The 18,059-nt window shown below is 45.7% G+C and overlaps 3 protein-coding genes across 3 annotated transcripts in view; 1 reads left to right on the forward strand and 2 right to left on the reverse strand.

Annotated features, from left to right (window-relative positions):
• Positions 1-176: 176 nt before the first annotated feature.
• Positions 177-3,227, reverse strand: ttll2 (tubulin tyrosine ligase-like family, member 2). The gene is made up of 4 exons (XM_028397954.1): positions 3,183-3,227; positions 2,226-2,486; positions 706-2,030; positions 177-607 (listed from the first exon to the last, which is right to left on the reverse strand). Exons 2-4 carry the CDS (start codon positions 2,472-2,474, stop codon positions 280-282), a joined length of 1,902 nt encoding a protein of 633 aa, XP_028253755.1. The 5' UTR covers positions 2,475-2,486; positions 3,183-3,227; the 3' UTR covers positions 177-279.
• Positions 3,228-4,249: 1,022 nt separating this feature from the next.
• On the reverse strand, positions 4,250-7,451 carry LOC114429108 (high choriolytic enzyme 1-like). The gene is made up of 11 exons (XM_028397955.1): positions 6,589-7,451; positions 6,456-6,512; positions 6,333-6,389; positions 6,205-6,252; positions 6,088-6,134; positions 5,879-5,948; positions 5,666-5,780; positions 5,391-5,563; positions 4,562-4,643; positions 4,358-4,485; positions 4,250-4,281 (listed from the first exon to the last, which is right to left on the reverse strand). Exons 1-11 carry the CDS (start codon positions 6,746-6,748, stop codon positions 4,250-4,252), a joined length of 969 nt encoding a protein of 322 aa, XP_028253756.1. The 5' UTR covers positions 6,749-7,451.
• An 80-nt stretch (positions 7,452-7,531) lies between these two features.
• Positions 7,532-18,059, forward strand: part of igf2r (insulin-like growth factor 2 receptor) — a 32,957-nt gene continuing 22,429 nt past the window's right edge. Inside the window, exons 1-14 of the mRNA XM_028398167.1 lie at positions 7,532-7,703; positions 8,735-8,874; positions 11,459-11,577; positions 13,434-13,532; positions 13,832-13,964; positions 14,067-14,178; positions 14,277-14,385; positions 14,468-14,627; positions 15,772-15,955; positions 16,039-16,142; positions 16,234-16,398; positions 16,519-16,662; positions 16,795-16,950; positions 17,066-17,203. Of these exons, the coding sequence (XP_028253968.1) occupies positions 7,558-7,703; positions 8,735-8,874; positions 11,459-11,577; positions 13,434-13,532; positions 13,832-13,964; positions 14,067-14,178; positions 14,277-14,385; positions 14,468-14,627; positions 15,772-15,955; positions 16,039-16,142; positions 16,234-16,398; positions 16,519-16,662; positions 16,795-16,950; positions 17,066-17,203 (1,909 nt within the window). The 5' untranslated portion in view covers positions 7,532-7,557. The remainder of the gene's footprint in view (positions 7,704-8,734; positions 8,875-11,458; positions 11,578-13,433; positions 13,533-13,831; positions 13,965-14,066; positions 14,179-14,276; positions 14,386-14,467; positions 14,628-15,771; positions 15,956-16,038; positions 16,143-16,233; positions 16,399-16,518; positions 16,663-16,794; positions 16,951-17,065; positions 17,204-18,059) is intronic.

The following is an 18,059-nucleotide window of genomic DNA, read 5'->3' on the forward strand; positions in this document are numbered from 1 at the left end:
CTGTTGGATCTGTACCAAATGTCATATGTATGATCAGAGTCTGACCATAAACACGTCTATACAACAATATTCAGTGTTTGGCACAGCGCCACCTGCTGGCTACACAACACGTGTTATCAGGTTTTTCTGCCTGCCCCTCCCCCCTGCCTGTTTTGTGTAGGATCATGAAACTCGGTACACCTGTGTGTTGTGTGAGGACCCGTCATCACTGCTTGCCGCTTTAATTTAAATCTTTATAATAGTTTAGAGACAGACACCGGCAGTGTTATAAATAATGACCTAAGTGGATCTGAAGCAGTGCCGGAGCAGTGGAGGGTCTTTAGGGCCCCACAGCAGTGAATCAAAGTCTTCTTCAGTGTCCTTCTTCACCTCCTCCTCCTCCTCCTCTCTCCTCCATTTTGTTTTTTTCTCTGATTGGCCTGAAGCCGCCGCCTGATTGGTCAGCTTGTGAAGCTCCTGAACGATGGTTGCAACATCCAGTTTGTGCTGTGAGGCCTTCAGGGTCGCTGTGTTAAACGGAAATGTCCGAATGAAGTCTCCAACTCTGATTGGAGGAACATCCTGTTCATTCGACGCTGTGATTTCCTGCGCTGGCTTTACCCCCCCACTGTGGACAGACACACAGATCGATGGTCAGACCTTTTAAAGAAGATGTTGAGTCAGAGGCTGCTGTTGTGTTAACAAGCTGCCCCAGATTGCTCCTACCTGTAAAGGCTTGTGAGCCTCCGGGATGCAGCAGAGCGTCTGAGCCCCCTCTGCAGGGTGTCGAGTGTCGGGGAGGAAACGTCTGTCTCTGCTGAGCGCCGCTCCTCAGCTTCTGTTTCACGGTTTGTAACCTCAGACAGGTGAAGGCTCCTTCTGTCCATCAGGCCTGATGTGAGAGCTGGACACGTCTGTCTGTTTACCACTGACATGTTTGTCCTTGAATGTGGGCCGAGGATCAGGTTCAGGTCGCTGTGGGTTCTGGTAGCGCCGCTGTTAATTATTCTGGCTGCTTGTTTGGTGTCCACAGGTGGAAGGTGTCTCTGGCAGTCCGGTATGAAGGTGGTTTGTCTGGATGGTCTGTGGTTCATTCTTCTGAGCTGAGGGAGCGTCTGAGGTGAGGAGGACCTGTTGTTGGTTCTTCCCCTCTGAACTTTTGGTTGTTTTATCTTAGACAGAGCAGGCACAGAAACATGTGAGGGGTGGTTAGCGTTGATAAAATGTTTGTGTTTCTGATAGGCTCTCTCTCTTAATCTGTCAATCGACGTGTAGTTCATCAGATCAATCAGATCGCTGATTAGTCCCTTCTTCACTGTAAAGTCCACCTGGCAGTCCAGAGTCAGCGCCGGGCTGTAGTTGACCTCCAGCAGCCAGGGTTTGAACCTGACATCGATGAGGATGTCAAAGCCAAACAGCTCCACACAGTTTGGACAGGAGGGCACAGAGGGAGCGATGGTGAGGAGGGTCAGCGTCACGACGTTGCTGATCCTCTGCCACAGAAGCAGCTCGTCGATGTCCTGGCTGCGCAGGAAATGCCTGAACTTACTCATGGTCCACTTGCACCCCTGGCCCACCTGGCCTTTGTTTATGTTGTAGAAGGGGCCGAACTTATTGATGCTGGTGTTGGTGAGGTGAGCGTACAGGTTGCGCAGAGACGACAGGTTGTACTTCTCGGTGGAGAAACGCACCAGGCCTTCCTGATGGATGTAAACGGTCAGCGGGTGGAAGCTCTTCACACACACGTAGATCCTCAGGTCGAACTTGTAGCCTGAGATCAGCAGGGGGTTGCTGACGTACCTCTGCACGATGACGGAGCAGTCATACACCAGGTCCTTCATGTCCTCAAAGATGAAGATCCCTCTGCCTCTGGAGAGGTCCACGGGCTTACAGATCCAGTAGGCCGACAGGCCCCGGACCAGACGGAGTCTGCTGTACTCGGCCAGGAAGCGGCCGTAGTCATTGGGGAGGATGAAGGTGGTGGGACTGAAGCCGTATAGAGCTGAACCGAACGTGGCTCTCATCCTCCTCAGGTTACGAGCCAAGCAGTCCTTCCAAAGAAACACAGATTCTGTCAGAGGAGGATCAGGTTCTGAGGAATGTGTGTCTAGATCAGGGCCATGTGAAGTTATGTGGCTAATCTGGACTGTGGCTGAGAAGATTTTTTTCTTGTTTAAGCATTTTTTAAATTAAGACATAAAATAACAAACACTTGGATCTACTGTGAAGAAGAAGGAGGTCATCACCTTGCGTGTGATGCCTAGAGTTTTGGGGTGGTGGTTGAGGCGTTGCCATGGCAGCAGGTTCAGGTATTCCGAGCTGCGGAAGCCGGAGCCCCGCCAGTACAGGTTCCAGTCCTCCTCTTCCCGCTCGCCTTCGTCGTACTCCTCCCAGCCTCGCTCCAGAAGCACCTCCCTCACCAGCTCAGGTCCTCGGTCGTGCAGTCTGAACACCAGCGAGGCAGCCATGCAGCAGCGTGTGTGGACATCACACATTTATGGACACACCTGCGTTCAAAATAAGGATACACGTTAGGAGGGTACAGGGATGTTGTTTGGTAAGAAACAGGTTCTTTGCTGCTGCGTAGCCAACTCCATTTACAACATACTGCCAATGTGGTCTCTCTGACTTTGCCCCCAGCCTGAGCTGTCCCTCTGATGGTCCTGATCCTGTCCATCCCCATCCTAAAGAGAAGCTCGACATCTTCATCTCTGCTGCCTTGTTCAAATCACAATTCCTAAGTTTACTGCTCGCTGTTTCTCCTTCCCCCTCACTCCAGCCCTGCATGCTGCACACACCAGCGCTTTGATTGGTGCAGATTACCAACAGATTCCGGATATTTTGCCGTCTCTGGATGACAAATCAAGCCTTCTTAGCTGCACTGCAATGCTGCTGGCAGCTACAGTTTCCAGGCATCGGCAGTTGTGTAGCGGAGGCAGATAGCTGTGACCCACTTGGACAGTTCATCCAGCATGTTTGTGTTTGAGCGTAAAGCGTTTACACGGTAAATCTGAGAGGCCCAAACGAACCCGACACTTTGTCTGCTCATCTGCACACGAGGAGGACGGAGCTTCAGCCACTAACACATTCAATGTAGTCATCATCTGAACATGTTTACAACACTAATAAATACACACAGACCTACAGACTTAGTGAAGTTTGCAGTGAAAAATGATCAGAGGCAGAAAATGCTTCAGTCTTACCTTTGGATGCACTTTAAAAGTGCTGTCCGTCTGTCAGTGTTTCCTTTCAGCTGCAGCACTGACAGGCTGTCTGTTCACTAGGCTCCTCCCACACACACACACACACATACAGACATTGTACAAATGTCTGTGTGTGTGTGTGTGTGTACAGGAGCCAGGTATCACAGAGAACAATGGTTGTTAGAGGCATGTGTTGTTGTCGTGCCTGCTGTTATCGTGGTGATTAACACGCTGATAGACGCCACAAAGGGGAGCAGATGTAAGCTTCACCTGCTCAGGTACCGGCTTACACACACTTACACATGTAATTAAACATAATGTTCGAGCTTGAAGGACCACAAAGGACAAAGGACAACAAAAAGTTGATTTATTCTCATTTTAGGTGCCAAAAATCTACTTATACAATATGGACAAAAGTATGTGGACACCCCTCTGTGTTTGCTGGCCTCTATTTTTTTGGTTCCAGTCCAGCTTATTAAACATTTGTAAGGTCTGATGAAGGGGGATGAGGTCAGGCATCAGGTGACCCAGAGGTCAGGACAGGCCAGCTCTTCCATACTAAACTAGAAAGATCATTTCTTTGGGCTTTGTTGTGTTCATCTACATCATGTGTATCATCTTAATCCTCATGATGTGCTCTGCAACACGGTTTGGAAGCAGTAATCTGGAAACAGGAGCATGTTCAGGACTTGCTGTATACACCTGTGGGCCAGGAGCAGATGTCGTCAGGTGGTGCGCAACCTTCACTGAGTGTTTCGGCCCTCAACCACAACACCCTCTAGTTGCCCCTGGCCTCCATCATTCCTCTTCTCTCTTACTCCTGAGCCAACACGAGGCACGTTCTGCCTCTCCCCCCGTTTAACAGAGGCCTTGACATTCATGATTATTGAAAATTAAACATTAATGCAGACAATTAGCTGCGCCATTAAGATTTCCACCTTTACAACCCCTAACAGAGCAGATAACGCTGCTCATGTTCTCCATTTACTTTCCATTTTCATGCAACTTTTATCATCCAATTGAAAAAAAAGACACCGATAAGATGATTTTTATGTGTTTATTAACCTTCACGATCTGATTCCAGTTCGCTGACGCTCATCTGAAAGAGGAAACATGTATGTTAGCACCGCCGGCACCGACACCACTGCTGTGTGTGTGCAGGCCGCTGTTTTTACCGCAGCGGTAGAGTCTGTTCAGTTTCTGGATGTCCAGTGGGCTCAGGTATGTCCTCTGACCCATACCCATCTGGACTCCGCCCCGTTTAGTCACTATGGTCGGACTTCCATCCACGCTGAAGAAATACCTTCAAAACACAGAACAAGGAGGCGGGTCTTCTGGTTTCTGATCGATCTATGCGAGCTAAAAGCAGGAGAACTCACGGCCCGTAATGCATGATGGAGTTGGGGTCGTACGGCAGGTTCAGAGTGTTTCCACGCTTCACCAGGAAGTTGTTTTCAAAGCCTAAAAAAATCAGAACGTGTTGCACATTATTTATAACATCCAGATGTTCCACACTGCACGCCGAGGCCCGTGCAATGTGCCAAATCCATAAAAACACATCTGCACCGCTCCGTCCTCTCTGTCCTGCTGACAGGGACTCCAGTGAGAGAGTTTCAATACTCCAAGAAGTCCATGAAGGTCTGAGCCCAAATATAATCTGGATTAAGAGTCATGTTTGTTCTATATTAGGATCAATATTGTAATCTCTGATTCAGCCACCCTTTAGCTGCAAACGAGACAACGATCCGTCAGATTCATCCTGTAAAAAATGATTTTTTTTGGTGCCTGTGTGCACCAGACACTGGCTGATCACACTTACTGACTTTCAAAATAAGAAGCAGAATGAGCAGGAGCGTTTTAGGCCAAAATGAATCGATGGTGAGCAAAACGTGACCCACAAGCCCAAAATCTGCAGCCCTGCTCTCAGATTTATGTCAAACGGTGTCATGCATTGTTGCCAAAGGCTCGGCTCCAAAGCTCGGAGGGATTTCAGCTGCGTTATCTAGACGAGGATAATCCTGTTTTATCCTTTGTTGTGTTAAATATTTAATGTGTCACACTTTGTGTGCTGAGGCCGAGGTGGATCAGCTCACCGCCTGCCGGGAGCAGAAGGAAAGTCTTTATCTTTTCAATCCAAGCCACTTTTTTTGTCTTTTACCCTAAAAGCACAGAATGGTCGAACAGGGAGGACCCGGCTGAGGTGTTCACCTGGTGTGATGCTCCGCCACCTCACAGTGATGTACTGGTCGCGGTCTGAGCGGGTGTGTTCGTGGTGCAGGCCCAGGGCGTGGATGATCTCGTGGCAGAGGTTTCCCACGCTGCACAAAGGGCTGAAAATCACCGACTGGCTTCCTCCACGACAGCCGACGAAAGACGCACAGCTGCAGAGATGCACAGAAGTATCAAGGTCCAAACAACTTTTATTTAAGATGGATTATTCTTGCATTTTGCAGCTCAGCTCAGTCTCTGTGGCTCTCGCTCACCCCTGGCCGCTCAGGAACTTGAGGTAGTTCGGCTCGGTGGTGCGTCTCTGGAAGCGGATACATGTGACGTCTGAAATCATCTTAAAGGCGGCCTTGATGTGGAACTCCCTCTGAGCTGTTTCACACAGGAAACACATCTGTGTCATCTGCATACAAACATCCAGAGTCCAGCTCTGAGCCGACACAACAACAACAACAACAACAACAACCCACCCAGCTCAGGGCTCATGGTGTAGGGGACGATGGCGTCCGCCCACAGGCTGTCCACTGCATTCCTGTCCACCTGTAAGAGACATTTAACACCATGTTTTTCACAAGCTTTGTTGTGAAGGTGATATCTTGACGTAATTATCACTTGAGGGTCAAAGGTCACTGCGAACACAACCAACATGAGGAAAGTCTTGATATGCTTTGAATCTCACCGGGATCATAATGTCTCCCTCCTGAAACGTGAAGTCATCATAAAGCTCTGTGAAAAACCAAGTATTTATTTATTTATTTACTTAAAGATTATTTATACAGATGTATGAAAGACTGACCTTCTAACGTCTCCGCATCGTTCTGTGGTGGATGGAGCGTTGAAGCCACTGTTCAAACAGAAATATGAGTGTTTAATTTCATGTATTTATGAAATTTAAAATACTTAAAAATATTAAAAAATTAATACCTGGGGACGGACTGGTTACATTCTGGGTGCCGTTTAAAAGAAGAACTCCGACTGAAACTGACAAACACGGACAGTAAAAATCCAAACACGTGGATTATTTAAGATGAAGATTCAAACGCCAACCTGTGGACGGAGTAGCAGCCTCCGGGCTCGGACTGATGGGGAAGCCTCCGACTACACCTACGATAATAAACAGTAAGTATATTCTCATCATTGTGGAGCAGAATATCTGAAGTTTGCAGGTTTTCATTTGTACCTGTTGACACGTAGAAGAGAAACACATGAGACCACATGATGCAGGGCGACAACATCTTTACAAACAGAAGCTGTGAATCCTCCAGACTGTGAACCACCAGGCAGCTCAGCAGCTGAGACCACTTCCACTGATTGTGAGCCTCCAGCTGAACTCTGGACATTAGAGGGCGCTAAAGGATTTTCTTATGTTCAGAGGAGGGCTGCCCCATGACCCCTCACTGCAGGACGAAGCGGGTTCAGGAGATGGATGGATGAATTCCCAGTAAAAGTCAATATTGTCTTCTTTTCTGGTTCCTTTGTTTAACCACTGGAGGGCGCAATATAACACCTGATCAATTTAAGCCTCCTAATAGCTGATAAATACAACATTCATCATACTTTAATGAGACCCTGAGGCAGGATTAGAAAAGACCGAGAAGGCAAACAAGGCAAAATTTAGGGCTAAATATTCAAATTGTTTTTGGTTCTATGCCTTAAGCTGTGCTGCATTCAGGTACTCTGTCTGTCTGTGTGTGTGTGCATGCACAAACTGCAGGTGTGTGTTTTTTTTTTTTTTTACTTCGCTTTACTTTACTTCTTAAATTAAAATTATTTAAAATTAGTTTGAAATTATTATTTGAAATTATAAAATTGCTTCAAATACAATAGACATTACTTGAATTAACTGTTGTTAGACTAAATAATAAAAGCTCCAGTTCTAATAAATGTATATATTTATTTATTTATAATTTATTTTTTATTTTTTATGTACATTTTTTTTTCTAAATTGTTTTTTTTAAGTAGTGAAGTGATTTTTTTTTTTTTTTTTTTTACTGTACGTGAACGCCTCCTCGGTCGCGTCACGGGAGTCATGTGATGTCCTGTCATGTGATGCAGTCACTTCCTACTGATTTGGTCCGGAGCAGAGACACTCTGCTGTATCATGTCGTCTTAGCGGGCTTCCACAGACAGCCTCTCCTCCACAGTGAACATGTTGTTTCCGTGTAGTTCGGCTCGCCGTGCTCCCCTGCAGCTGGCTCTCTGGGTCGCGGCGTATCTGGTATGTTTGTTGGCCCGGTCCGGAGCGCAGAAGGAGGACAGCAGCAGCAGCAGCCCGTGGTACCAGGACCTCTGCAGGTAAGAAACACACCTCCGGGACAGACACACACCGCAGCTACGAACACATCAGACGGCGTGAAACCCTGTAAAACACCATCTGTGTGTGTTCACATACAACCGGACTGAAGCCGACTCACAAACATGTCAGCTGACACAGATGTTTATCACATTTTCCAGACACGCTTCCTCGCTGTCACACGACCTTTGGCGTTTACCTCTCAATAAATTCAACACACAAACACACAGTCACACCTTTGTTTCATTAATTTCAAATTTCCTGTGAACGCAGCTTTCCGAGGCCACTTACGCTGTAAACAGTTTAAGCTAGCTGAGTAAGTTAGCTAACATGAATATCAAAAAAAGTAGTTTTCTTGTTTGAAAAAAAACATCTTTCGTTATTGATAATGTTTAATGAACCAACACACAGATGGATTCAACACGCAGTGGATCTCATTCAGTTATATTTTATTTAGTCTCACTTAGTTAGCGGTTTGTTTTTATCAAGCTGGAAGTGCAGCTTCAAGCTAACAGCTAGCTGTCAGGTACGTTGTTGATAGCTAACGCTAACTGTTAGCATCGTTAAGCAGGGTGTTTCTGGAAAAGACATCGGTGTGAGGAACCTTTTTTTATTATTATTATTATAAAACACACTTAGAATATCAGAAGGTGAAGTGTTGTCAATAACTGAAGCTCTGTCTGCAGCTGCTGTTTAAATATTGACTTAGCAGAAAGGGTTAAATGATAAAAGACTAACCCAACCTGTAGGCTCAGCTGCTTCACAGCATTTCCTTGTTCTGTGCTTTCTGTTTTTAATATTGATTTTACATGTGTCATATGTGATGGCTCATTTTGATGACATCATCAACATATGGCTGCAGAAGGAGTGACAATATAACACAGAAATATCACTATTTCAAAGGTAACAACTGTCTAATTATGTGTAGTAGCATTAATAGAAGTGCTCCCAGGCTCTTTGGATTCTGTAGGTCAGCAGTAAAAGGTCTGGATTCGTTCCCTGAATGTCTGTTTTTCCATTCATTGCCTTGCAGTTACAAATGGGAGGCCATAGACCAAGACAACCAAATGAGATACACGATGAAGCTGTGTGATACTTCACCGCCGACCGACTGTGGGTCCGGCTCCGCTGTGTGCGCTCAGCACCTCAAAAGTGGCATGAAACAGTCTGTGGGTGAGTACAGAGCATCGTGATGTGTTAAATGAAGGTTAACGTGATTAAAAAGTCGAATATACAGACGGTAAAGTTTCTTCTTCTTCTTCTTCTTCTTCCTGCTGAGTTCAGGTTTCCAGAGGTGTGCTGACTTGTCTGCAGTGTTTTTTTTTTACTTCTGCTTCCTCCTGCTGCTCCTCTGTGCAGCCGCAAATTTCAGTTTTTTTTATTGTGGTTTTGAGAGCGTTATCAGGAAGTCACCTTTGTCTGGTGCCTATTGGCTCGTTGTCCCACCCTTTTCAAGTTCTATTTCCTGGTTTTGGTTCAGGTTTGTGAGCTGTCGTCCTGTCAGTGGTGTCCCGTGTGTCTTGTGACGGTCACACAGCAGAGCGTTTCACAGCTCATTAGTGCCACTGGAGGAGAACATTTACCTCCTACAGGCTGGTATTTAGCTAGTTTCTGCTCTCAGTTTGGTCATTTTTTGCCATGTAGTCTGTTTCTGTTATGATGCACAGGCTCAGCAGCAGTGATCACAGCCTTTCAGTGTGTCTTTAAGTGCCGCACCGCTCTCTGTGCTGTTGCTGACAGCAGGAGGGGCTGGATGCTAATTGAACAGATGCTGTATGGATCCGTCTTCATCACATCTCTGTGCTGATGAGGCTGAATCGGCTGCTGCTGCTGTGTGTCAGCAAACATCTCTGTCCTGTGGCACGTCAGCTTCTCCGAATTATCTCCATGAATTCTTTGATATCTTCTCTCCCTGGAGATCAAATCAGATAATAACATGTGTGAATATATGTCAGCAACAAATTTAAAGAGTTGTGTTTTCAGTTGCTTTATGACCCATGTTCCAGTTAAATGATAACTGTGGTCTGGTGGTTTGTCAACAGAAAGGTTTTGTTCAGAGGATGAAGCGATAATGAAACTATTTGTTTTCGCTCTCTGCCGTCCTGTGAGAGGAGGCGGACCGGCCTGGCGTCGCACCTCTGAAAACGCAACGCAGGTTTTGTTGTTTGTGGCGAGCGAATGCGGCTCCTCGGTGATGTTTTGATCTTCATACTTCGTGTCTTCTTGTTGCCTGTATGAGCCTTGTTAGTGTGAATGTCCTCTTTGTGTCTCTATTGTTCTCACATCAATCACTTTCATTCAGCTCCACACTTTTTATCCCTCGGGGCTGACTACAAACCCCCCTACAGGGGAGCGCCCCACTGTTTGGAAAACCACTGATTAACAGTTTATTTAGGCCAGAGGACGATTGAACGTGTGCATTGAAATGTAAAACATGCTGTTTTCTCTCCTCTTGTTTGTCACCGATGTCCCCTGTGCTGTAATTAAGGCAAAAAAACAAAACAAATGTCGCTTGAATTATGACACAAGCTCATTACGTCACTGACTTTGAGAGCTCGCCCGTGACCTGGCAGTCTGGAGCAGGGTCACTTCTCACAGCCGCATTAACTTGTCCTGCAGTCTGAGGTCACGACCTTCCCCTGCTGACAAACTGGTGTTTGGTAACTCTCAGCGAGAGAGTGGCGCTCCGACTCAGATTCCTGTGTGTGTGTGTGTGTGTGTGTGTGCGCTGCACACACTCACGGTGTTAGTGAGCTGTATTTATATAAGGATGTCCTCATTAGACTCTCTGTGCCGAGGAATGTGGAAAGTGAAAGAAGCAAACAAGCAGCAGTGTGGTCAGATGAGTCGGGAGTTTAATCACACGGGCTGATTCATCACATGACCCGGGAACACATCATCAGCTGTTTATGCTCTAACAGCATGAGTTCCTCTGCACGCTCTCTGGTTGCTTCAGGGTTTATTCGGCAGTAAACATGTATATTTGTGCTGTAAAGTTGGACAAAAACATGGAGGTCTGTGGGGACGGACTTTCAGAACCAGCCTCCAGCTTCATTTTTCAGCCAGACTTTGAATATTGAGTCTGTTGATAAACAGCTGCTGAACGTCCAGAATGACAATATTGGCTCTCTGTGAGTCAGCTGGTAAACACATCAGCTTTGATCAAAGCAGAAGAACCAGGCAGAGGTGTGAGCTCTGTTTCAGCTGATAAGGTTTTGGTGTTAGTAGGTCACCCTGTTGTTCAGCCACATTCCTTTATAGTCCTCTCTGAGATATCAGGCTGTCATATCTCAGGGTTCACACACACACACACACCTCCTTTAGTCTTCAGTTTCCTAAGAATATGATGCATTTTGTGGATACAGCAGAGCAGGTTTCAGCTCGTCACTTCTGGTAACACATTTACAGACATCAGCACTTCATCTGCTGTGACTTTGTGAAACTGGCCGAGTCTTAAACCCATCAGAGACTCCTCCTCATGCCCAGCGTTTTCCCACCGCTGTCTGTTTTCTTTTCTGTGAGTAAGGAGATGATTAATGAAGCCTCTGCGGTCAAAACAGCACGGTACGGAGTCAGGCTGCATGTTTGTGAGTTTAAATCGGCCTGCAGGGTCAGTGGAGGTTAAAGCATTAGTCTGACAAACTGCCTGCTGCTGTGACCTAAACACACACGTTCCTTTTTTTTATGATACACTGATTCTAAGTGCAGGTAAAGAAAAGTGTGTGCAGACATGTCAGTGGTGTGTTTGTGTCTTCAGGTGACTCGTCCCTGCAGAAGCTGTCAGGCACCGTACTGGATTACAATGCCACGACCAAATGTCCTGAAGGCAGCAACAACATTCAGACCAGCATCAGCTTCCAGTGTGGGAAAACTATGGTAAGAATCACACCATAGAAATCGGCATTTTACAACTATAAAACATGTTTTTTACAGAACATAATGCAAAAAAAGATGCTTTTTGGTAACTTAGACATGATGTCATCACGCCATTTGTTCAGCAGAGTGCGCTCAGACGCCATTGTTTACAACACTGTCTGCAGCACACATGCACCAAGCAAGGTAGCTATCCTTAACTCTAGATGTATAAAGAGATATATCAAGACAGATTATCTCAGAAATGGTATCGGATCGGCTAATTAGCCACTGTGTGAGAAACTGGTGTGTGTCCAATCACATGAGGATTAAAGCCACCAATCAGAGAGCATCCTCAAGTCTCCTGCTGGCCAGATAATAATTGAATAATTAAGGTGCAGACAGCGCCATCACTGCTGTGTTTAAAGTCTCTAAAATGTGCCTGTATCTTTAACACAGAGAGTGACAGACTTGGTGGACTGTTCAATGAACGTTGTTGAGTGAGAGTATCCGGCTTCATCAGGAGAGACGTGGCTGTTCTAAGATGCACTGAACATCCTGTTGGTGGGTCACATGTTGACCCTTTGTACATGGTACACACTAATGAAGCCACACCCTCGTAGACAGCAGTGCAAATATAACCGTGCATGAGCTGTTATATTTATTATTTGACGATGTACGAAGTAAAATGCTCCCAATTGTTCTCAACATCGTCGACATTTTGCCGCGTGAATCAGTCACAGCCACCCGCTCACTTCAGCAAACGTTATCAACACATCTCTGAGTGTTGGGTTGACATTAAGATGTCATTTCCTGTTGTGTTTGTCTGAAGCTCAGAATGGAAAGTGGATTCACAGAAACACTGCCAGGCCTAAAGCAGAGGATGACGATGTGAAGTATAACTCAGGCTCAGCTGTGTTGTTGAGCTCTTCTCTATCCACTATATTGACTGATATAAAGTTTGTTAATGTCGTGCTGAGTGACTGTGGTGTTTCTACCAGAACTTAGTCCTGGTTTTAACAGTTTATGTTGTGAATAGCTACAAATAAAACAGATGAAGTGATATGTGTTATAAAAGAAACAATGATCCATCTGTGTAAGTCGGCCCACTCGTCAGATCAATGAGATCATTCATAATGTTGCTTCTTTTCTTACTCATCCTTCCTGTGTCTGTGTGTGTGTGTGTCTGTGTGTGTGTGTCTGTGTGTCTGTGTGTGTGTGTCTGTGTGTGTGTGTCTGTGTGTCTGTGTGTCTGTCTGTGTCTGTGTGTGTCTGTCTGTGTGTGTGTGCGCCTGTGTGTGTCTGTGTGTGTCTGTCTGTGTGTGTGTGTGTGTGTCTGTGTGTGTCTGTGTCTGTGTCTGTGCCTGTGTGTGTGTGTCTGTCTGTGTGTCTGTCTGTGTGTGTGTGTGTGTGTGTGTGTCTGTCTGTGTGTGTGTGTGTGTGTGTGTCTGTGTGTGTGTGTGTCTGTGTGTGCCTGTGTGTGTGTGTCTGTGTGTCTGTCTGTGTGTGTGTGTGTGTGTGTGTGCCTGTGTGTGTGTCTGTCTGTGTGTGTGTGTGTGTGTGTGTGTGTGTGTCTGTGTGTGTGTGTGTGTGTGTGTGTCTGTGTGTGTGTGTGTCTGTGTGTGCCTGTGTGTGTGTGTGTGTCTGTGTGTGTCTGTGCCTGTGTGTGTGTCTGTGTGCCTGTGTGTGTGTCTGTGTGTGTGCGTCTGTGTGTGTGTCTGTCTGTGTGTGTGTGTTTGTGTGTCTGTGTGTGTGTCTGTGTGTGTGTGTCTGTGTGTGTGTGTCTGTGTTTGTCTGTCTGTGTTTGTCTGTGTGTGTCTGTGTTTGTCTGTCTGTGTTTGTCTGTGTGTGTCTGTGTTTGTCTGTGTGTGTGTTAACAGGGCACTCCAGAGTTTGTCGCTGTGTCTCAGTGTGTGCATTACTTTGAGTGGAAGACCTACACCGCCTGCAAGAAAGACAAATTTAAGCCACATAAAGAGGTGAGTGTGTGTGTGAGTGTGTGTGAGTGTGTGTGTGTGTGTGTGTGTGTGTGTGTGTGGGGGGGGGGGGGGGTGTGTCTGGCTCATTAACAAGAACAACGAAACCGCCGCCGCCTCTGTTGAGGTGCTGAGGGGAAACGGAAACCTCACCTTCCTGCTTGTTGTGAGGCCGTTTATCACAGAGGTCACAGTGTCTCTGAAGTACCGGAAAGAATGTGTGAAATAAAAGATCAGACGATATAAAGATTTATATTTATATATAAGTGTGTCCATGTTAATCAGCCTGGCTCTCTCTCCAGGTGCCCTGCTACGCTCTAGATGTGGACGGTATGAAGCACGACCTCACTCCTCTGATTAAGCTGAACGAAGGCTTCCTGGTGGACGATGGCGACGACAGCGTCGACTTCTACATCAACATCTGCCGCAGTCTCAGTGAGTACCCGACCGCTACAGCTACAGTGTTTGTTCTATTTTTTTTATATGAGGCATGTGCACCTGATAGATGGATTAATGGGAGTTTGTTTCCTCCCTCAGATTATCCAGGGAAATCTTGTCCAGAGGGCTCAGCAGCCTGCCTGGTCACCAGTCAGGGCTCCTACAACATGGGCTCTCCCACAAACCGGCTCGAGCTGATCTCCAGCGACAGGTACGGCCTTCAGTCTCACTGCTGATGGTGTCTGCCAGTATGTGCTGACCTTTGTGTTTGACATTTAAATAAACTCAAACGGTTCTTGTCCCCTCCAGTCTGAGGTTACAGTATGAAGTAAGCGACGACTCGCCTGTTCCAGAAATGTGTAAAGTACACAAACCAGCCGTCACCATCACCCTCACCTGCCCGTCGAGCAGACATTCGGTGGGTTGCACAGAAAATCGAACTCGTTTTACTTCAATCAAGAAAACGTGGCTCATTTCTTCATCACTTCTTTTTTCCACAGGGCAGCGCTCCGAGGATGGTCGCAGAGTCCAACTGTCGCTACGAGGTGGAGTGGGTGACTGAATACGCGTGTCACAGGGATTACCTGGAGAGCCATACCTGCAAAATGACCAGCGAGCAGCACGACATCTCCATAGACCTGACTCCTCTCACCCTCAGCTGTGAGTAGAGACGCCTTAAATAAACCATTTGTTTGACAGATTGACACACAGATCAGGGTTTTACAAAGTCAGGGAGGTTTATTGGATTAAAAGCCAACATTCACTGTCTTTTTTCGAGGAAAATTAGCAACGACTGAACCACAACAAGACGGAAGGTGCAGCTGAAAAACGGTTTAAAAAGTGGCTGTAAAGCTTCTTTGACAGAGCAGAGGACAAAAACATCGGGCTGGAAACCCCAGCCAGTCGAATCCAAGCACAACAAACAAACCACATTTGTTTCCCTGCTGTTACACCATCCTCACATTATTCACAGTCACATATTTGACCTGCTAAAATTAAAACTGGCTCAGGGAAGCTGCTTTTTATAATCTCACTTAAGAGGAAGTGACTCTGTGAGTCACTGCTGTCAGGACCTTCCTGGTTTTTGTCAACTCATTGTTAGAAATAAAAATTCATGTTTGTCTGTGTTACTGGCTGCAGGTCTCATGTTGCTCTTAGACTGTATGTTTTTAAAGGGATGACACAAGACAACAACAACTTACAGTTGGATGTGTGTGTAATTTTCTTTAGAGGCGGGATTTTTTTCCTGCCTTACAGAAAATCGTGCGATCCACTTCCTCAGTTGTAGCATTATAGTTTAGTCTTCTACCTCATAACAAGTAGACCCACCTATATGTAATTTAAAGGTTTTATTTACAGCTGAGCTGCCATGATTGCCTCACTTGTGAGCAGCAGTCATGTGACATAAACTCATCTAGTTATCGGCTGATCTGCAGAGTGTGTTTACAGATAACAGAGCAGACAGCATGCATGGTTAAATACAGTATATGTATTTTTTACTGATTATACTTCATGGTAAATGCACAGTGAGGTATGATGCACTGACCATTAGGGGTGTGAGATAAAATCGATTCGGTGATATATCGCGATATTTTTTTTGAAGATACTGGTATCGATTAAGGTTGTGGCCAAATCGATTTTTATATTTATTATATATATAATCGCAATATACACGTCTTTGTTACAGTATCGGGATATGTCGTATATCGTATTTTATCGTGGCATGTGCATCGTGATATGTATCGTATCGCCACATTCTTGCCGATACACAGCCCCACTGACCGTGTTGTGTTTGTTTGTGTAGCTACAGACCTCGCGTACAACGTGCACTCTGGCTCCACTGACCAGGCCGACAGCTACACCTATTATCTGAACGTCTGTGGGAAAGTCCCTACGGACGAATGCGGTGAAGACCAGTACATATCAGCCTGTCAGGTGAAGGGCAACATGAACAAGGTGGCTGGACGGTACCAGAACCAGACGTTACGGTAATATTTTGTGGGTCTGTGTGTGTGTGTTAACTTTGTTCTATCAACAAAAACCCTTATCCAGTTTTTTTTTTTCTGTGTAGGTACTCAGACGGGGATCTGACTCTGATCTACCCAGATGGAAACAGGTGTTCCTCCGGCTTCCAGAGAATGACCATCATCAACTTTCAGTGCAACAAGACTGCATGTGGGTCTTATATTACTGCAGGGTTATGGACGTATTGTTGTCCACACAGCTTTTGCTACGTCTTGAGTGGTAATATTTTATTTTTCCACAGCGAACGGCGGGCGAGGGAACCCTGTGTTTGCTGGGGAGACGGACTGCACTTACTACTTTAACTGGGAGACGGCATTCGCCTGTGTGAAGGAGAAGGAGGACCTGCTGTGTCGGGTCAGAGACGGCAACAAACACTACGACCTCTCACCCCTCACCAGATTCCCCAGTGAGTTAAAGCTTTATTTTTAAGTTATTTGTCCTTCCTACATTACCTCTGATATATGTGGATGTGTAAGTCTGTGTCTGTGCGTTTGTCACCTCATTCCTCTCCTCTCTGTGGCTTCAGAGTCAGGCGCCGGTGGAAACTGGGAGGCAGTGGATGATAAATCTGCAAAGTTGGACTCTCGTTACTTCCTGAACGTCTGCCACAAAATCCTCCAGACTCAAGAGACTGGCGGCTGCCCGGTGAACGCCTCCATCTGCTCCATGGGTAAATATATGCTGAGGGTGTGGATCTCTGAAGGGGATCTGATTCTTTTAGGTTTTTAGTGACGGTGCTGTTAAAACAATTGTACCCTGTTTTCGCGCAGCGTATTTTATTGATTGTGTCTCTTCGGTCCAGATAAGAATGGTAATGCCGTCAGCCTGGGCAGCTTCCTGTCATCACCACAGAAGACTAAAACAGGAAGTGACATCAGATTGGTGTACACCGATGGCAGTTTTTGCACCGATAAAAAGAAAAGAATCCAAACTATCCTGACCCTCAAATGCAAACCAGGTAGGCCACACGGAGTCTTCCTGTCTGTATCATTGCTCCCTCCTGTGCTGTCTCTCTGTAGTTTATTGATTTAACTCCCTCTCGGCTCTTCTCCCTTTTTTGTCTTGTCTCACAGGAGATCAGGAGAGTGCTCCCGTCCTTCGCAGCGTTTCATCTGATCAATGTGTTTATGAGCTGGAGTGGTATACCTCCGCCGCCTGCGTCCTCTCGAAGACGCAAGGAGACAACTGCACAGTGGAGGACCCTCAGGCTGGTAGGACATAAACACACACTTTTAAACAGTGTGGCTTCCAACTGATCTATACTTCAGCTCAACAAGACAAACACAACCAGCAGAGAACTCGGTCAGATCCAGAAGGTCGATGGTGGAAAACATAAATCCGTTTACTGCATGTTCAGCCTTGAGAATGTTTGGAGTGTTCAGTCTGGTTTAGAATTCAGCTTTTCTTCAGATAGTTCATCAAACATTATTTATATATCACCTTTAAAAACGCTGTGTACAAAGGGCTTTAACAGAATTAAAAAAACAAAAAAAACAACCAGTGAGTCAAACATCTCACGCAAGCAATTTATATTTTGGAAGGACTCATAAAAAGATTTAAGAAAAAAAACATGTGTAAGTATTTATAACACAAAAAATACAAATAATAACTTCAGATAAAGAAAATACATTAAAATAAAATACATTTAGTAAGGATTGGTAAATGTTAGAGGATACAGAATCAAATCTGTACAAATCAAATCATCTAGATTCTAGACTGGGGGTGGGCAATTATTTTTTTGCAAGGGCCACATAGACATGCATAAGAAAAGCAAAGGGCTTTTTTTTACAGAAGAAAACCATTAGAAACTAAAACTAAAGTTCTGAAAGTCGGGCAACATCTGAGCTTTTTAAGAACAGATGACCGTGAAATATTTCAGCTGCAGCACCGCAGTAACATCTGAATGCACCAAGCGGCAGCCTTCAGGGCTCAAAGTTGAAGCCCATGCGGAAGTGTCAAAACTTGTAATTCACGCTGCAACAGCTGGGGGCTGGCTCCAAAAGCGAGTCATTTCCCATAGACTCCCATGTTAAAAAGAAATTAACATGTTTACGGCCTGGTACAACA

Source organism: Parambassis ranga, chromosome 24, assembly GCF_900634625.1.
Source record: "Parambassis ranga chromosome 24, fParRan2.1, whole genome shotgun sequence".
NCBI lineage: Eukaryota > Metazoa > Chordata > Actinopteri > Ambassidae > Parambassis > Parambassis ranga.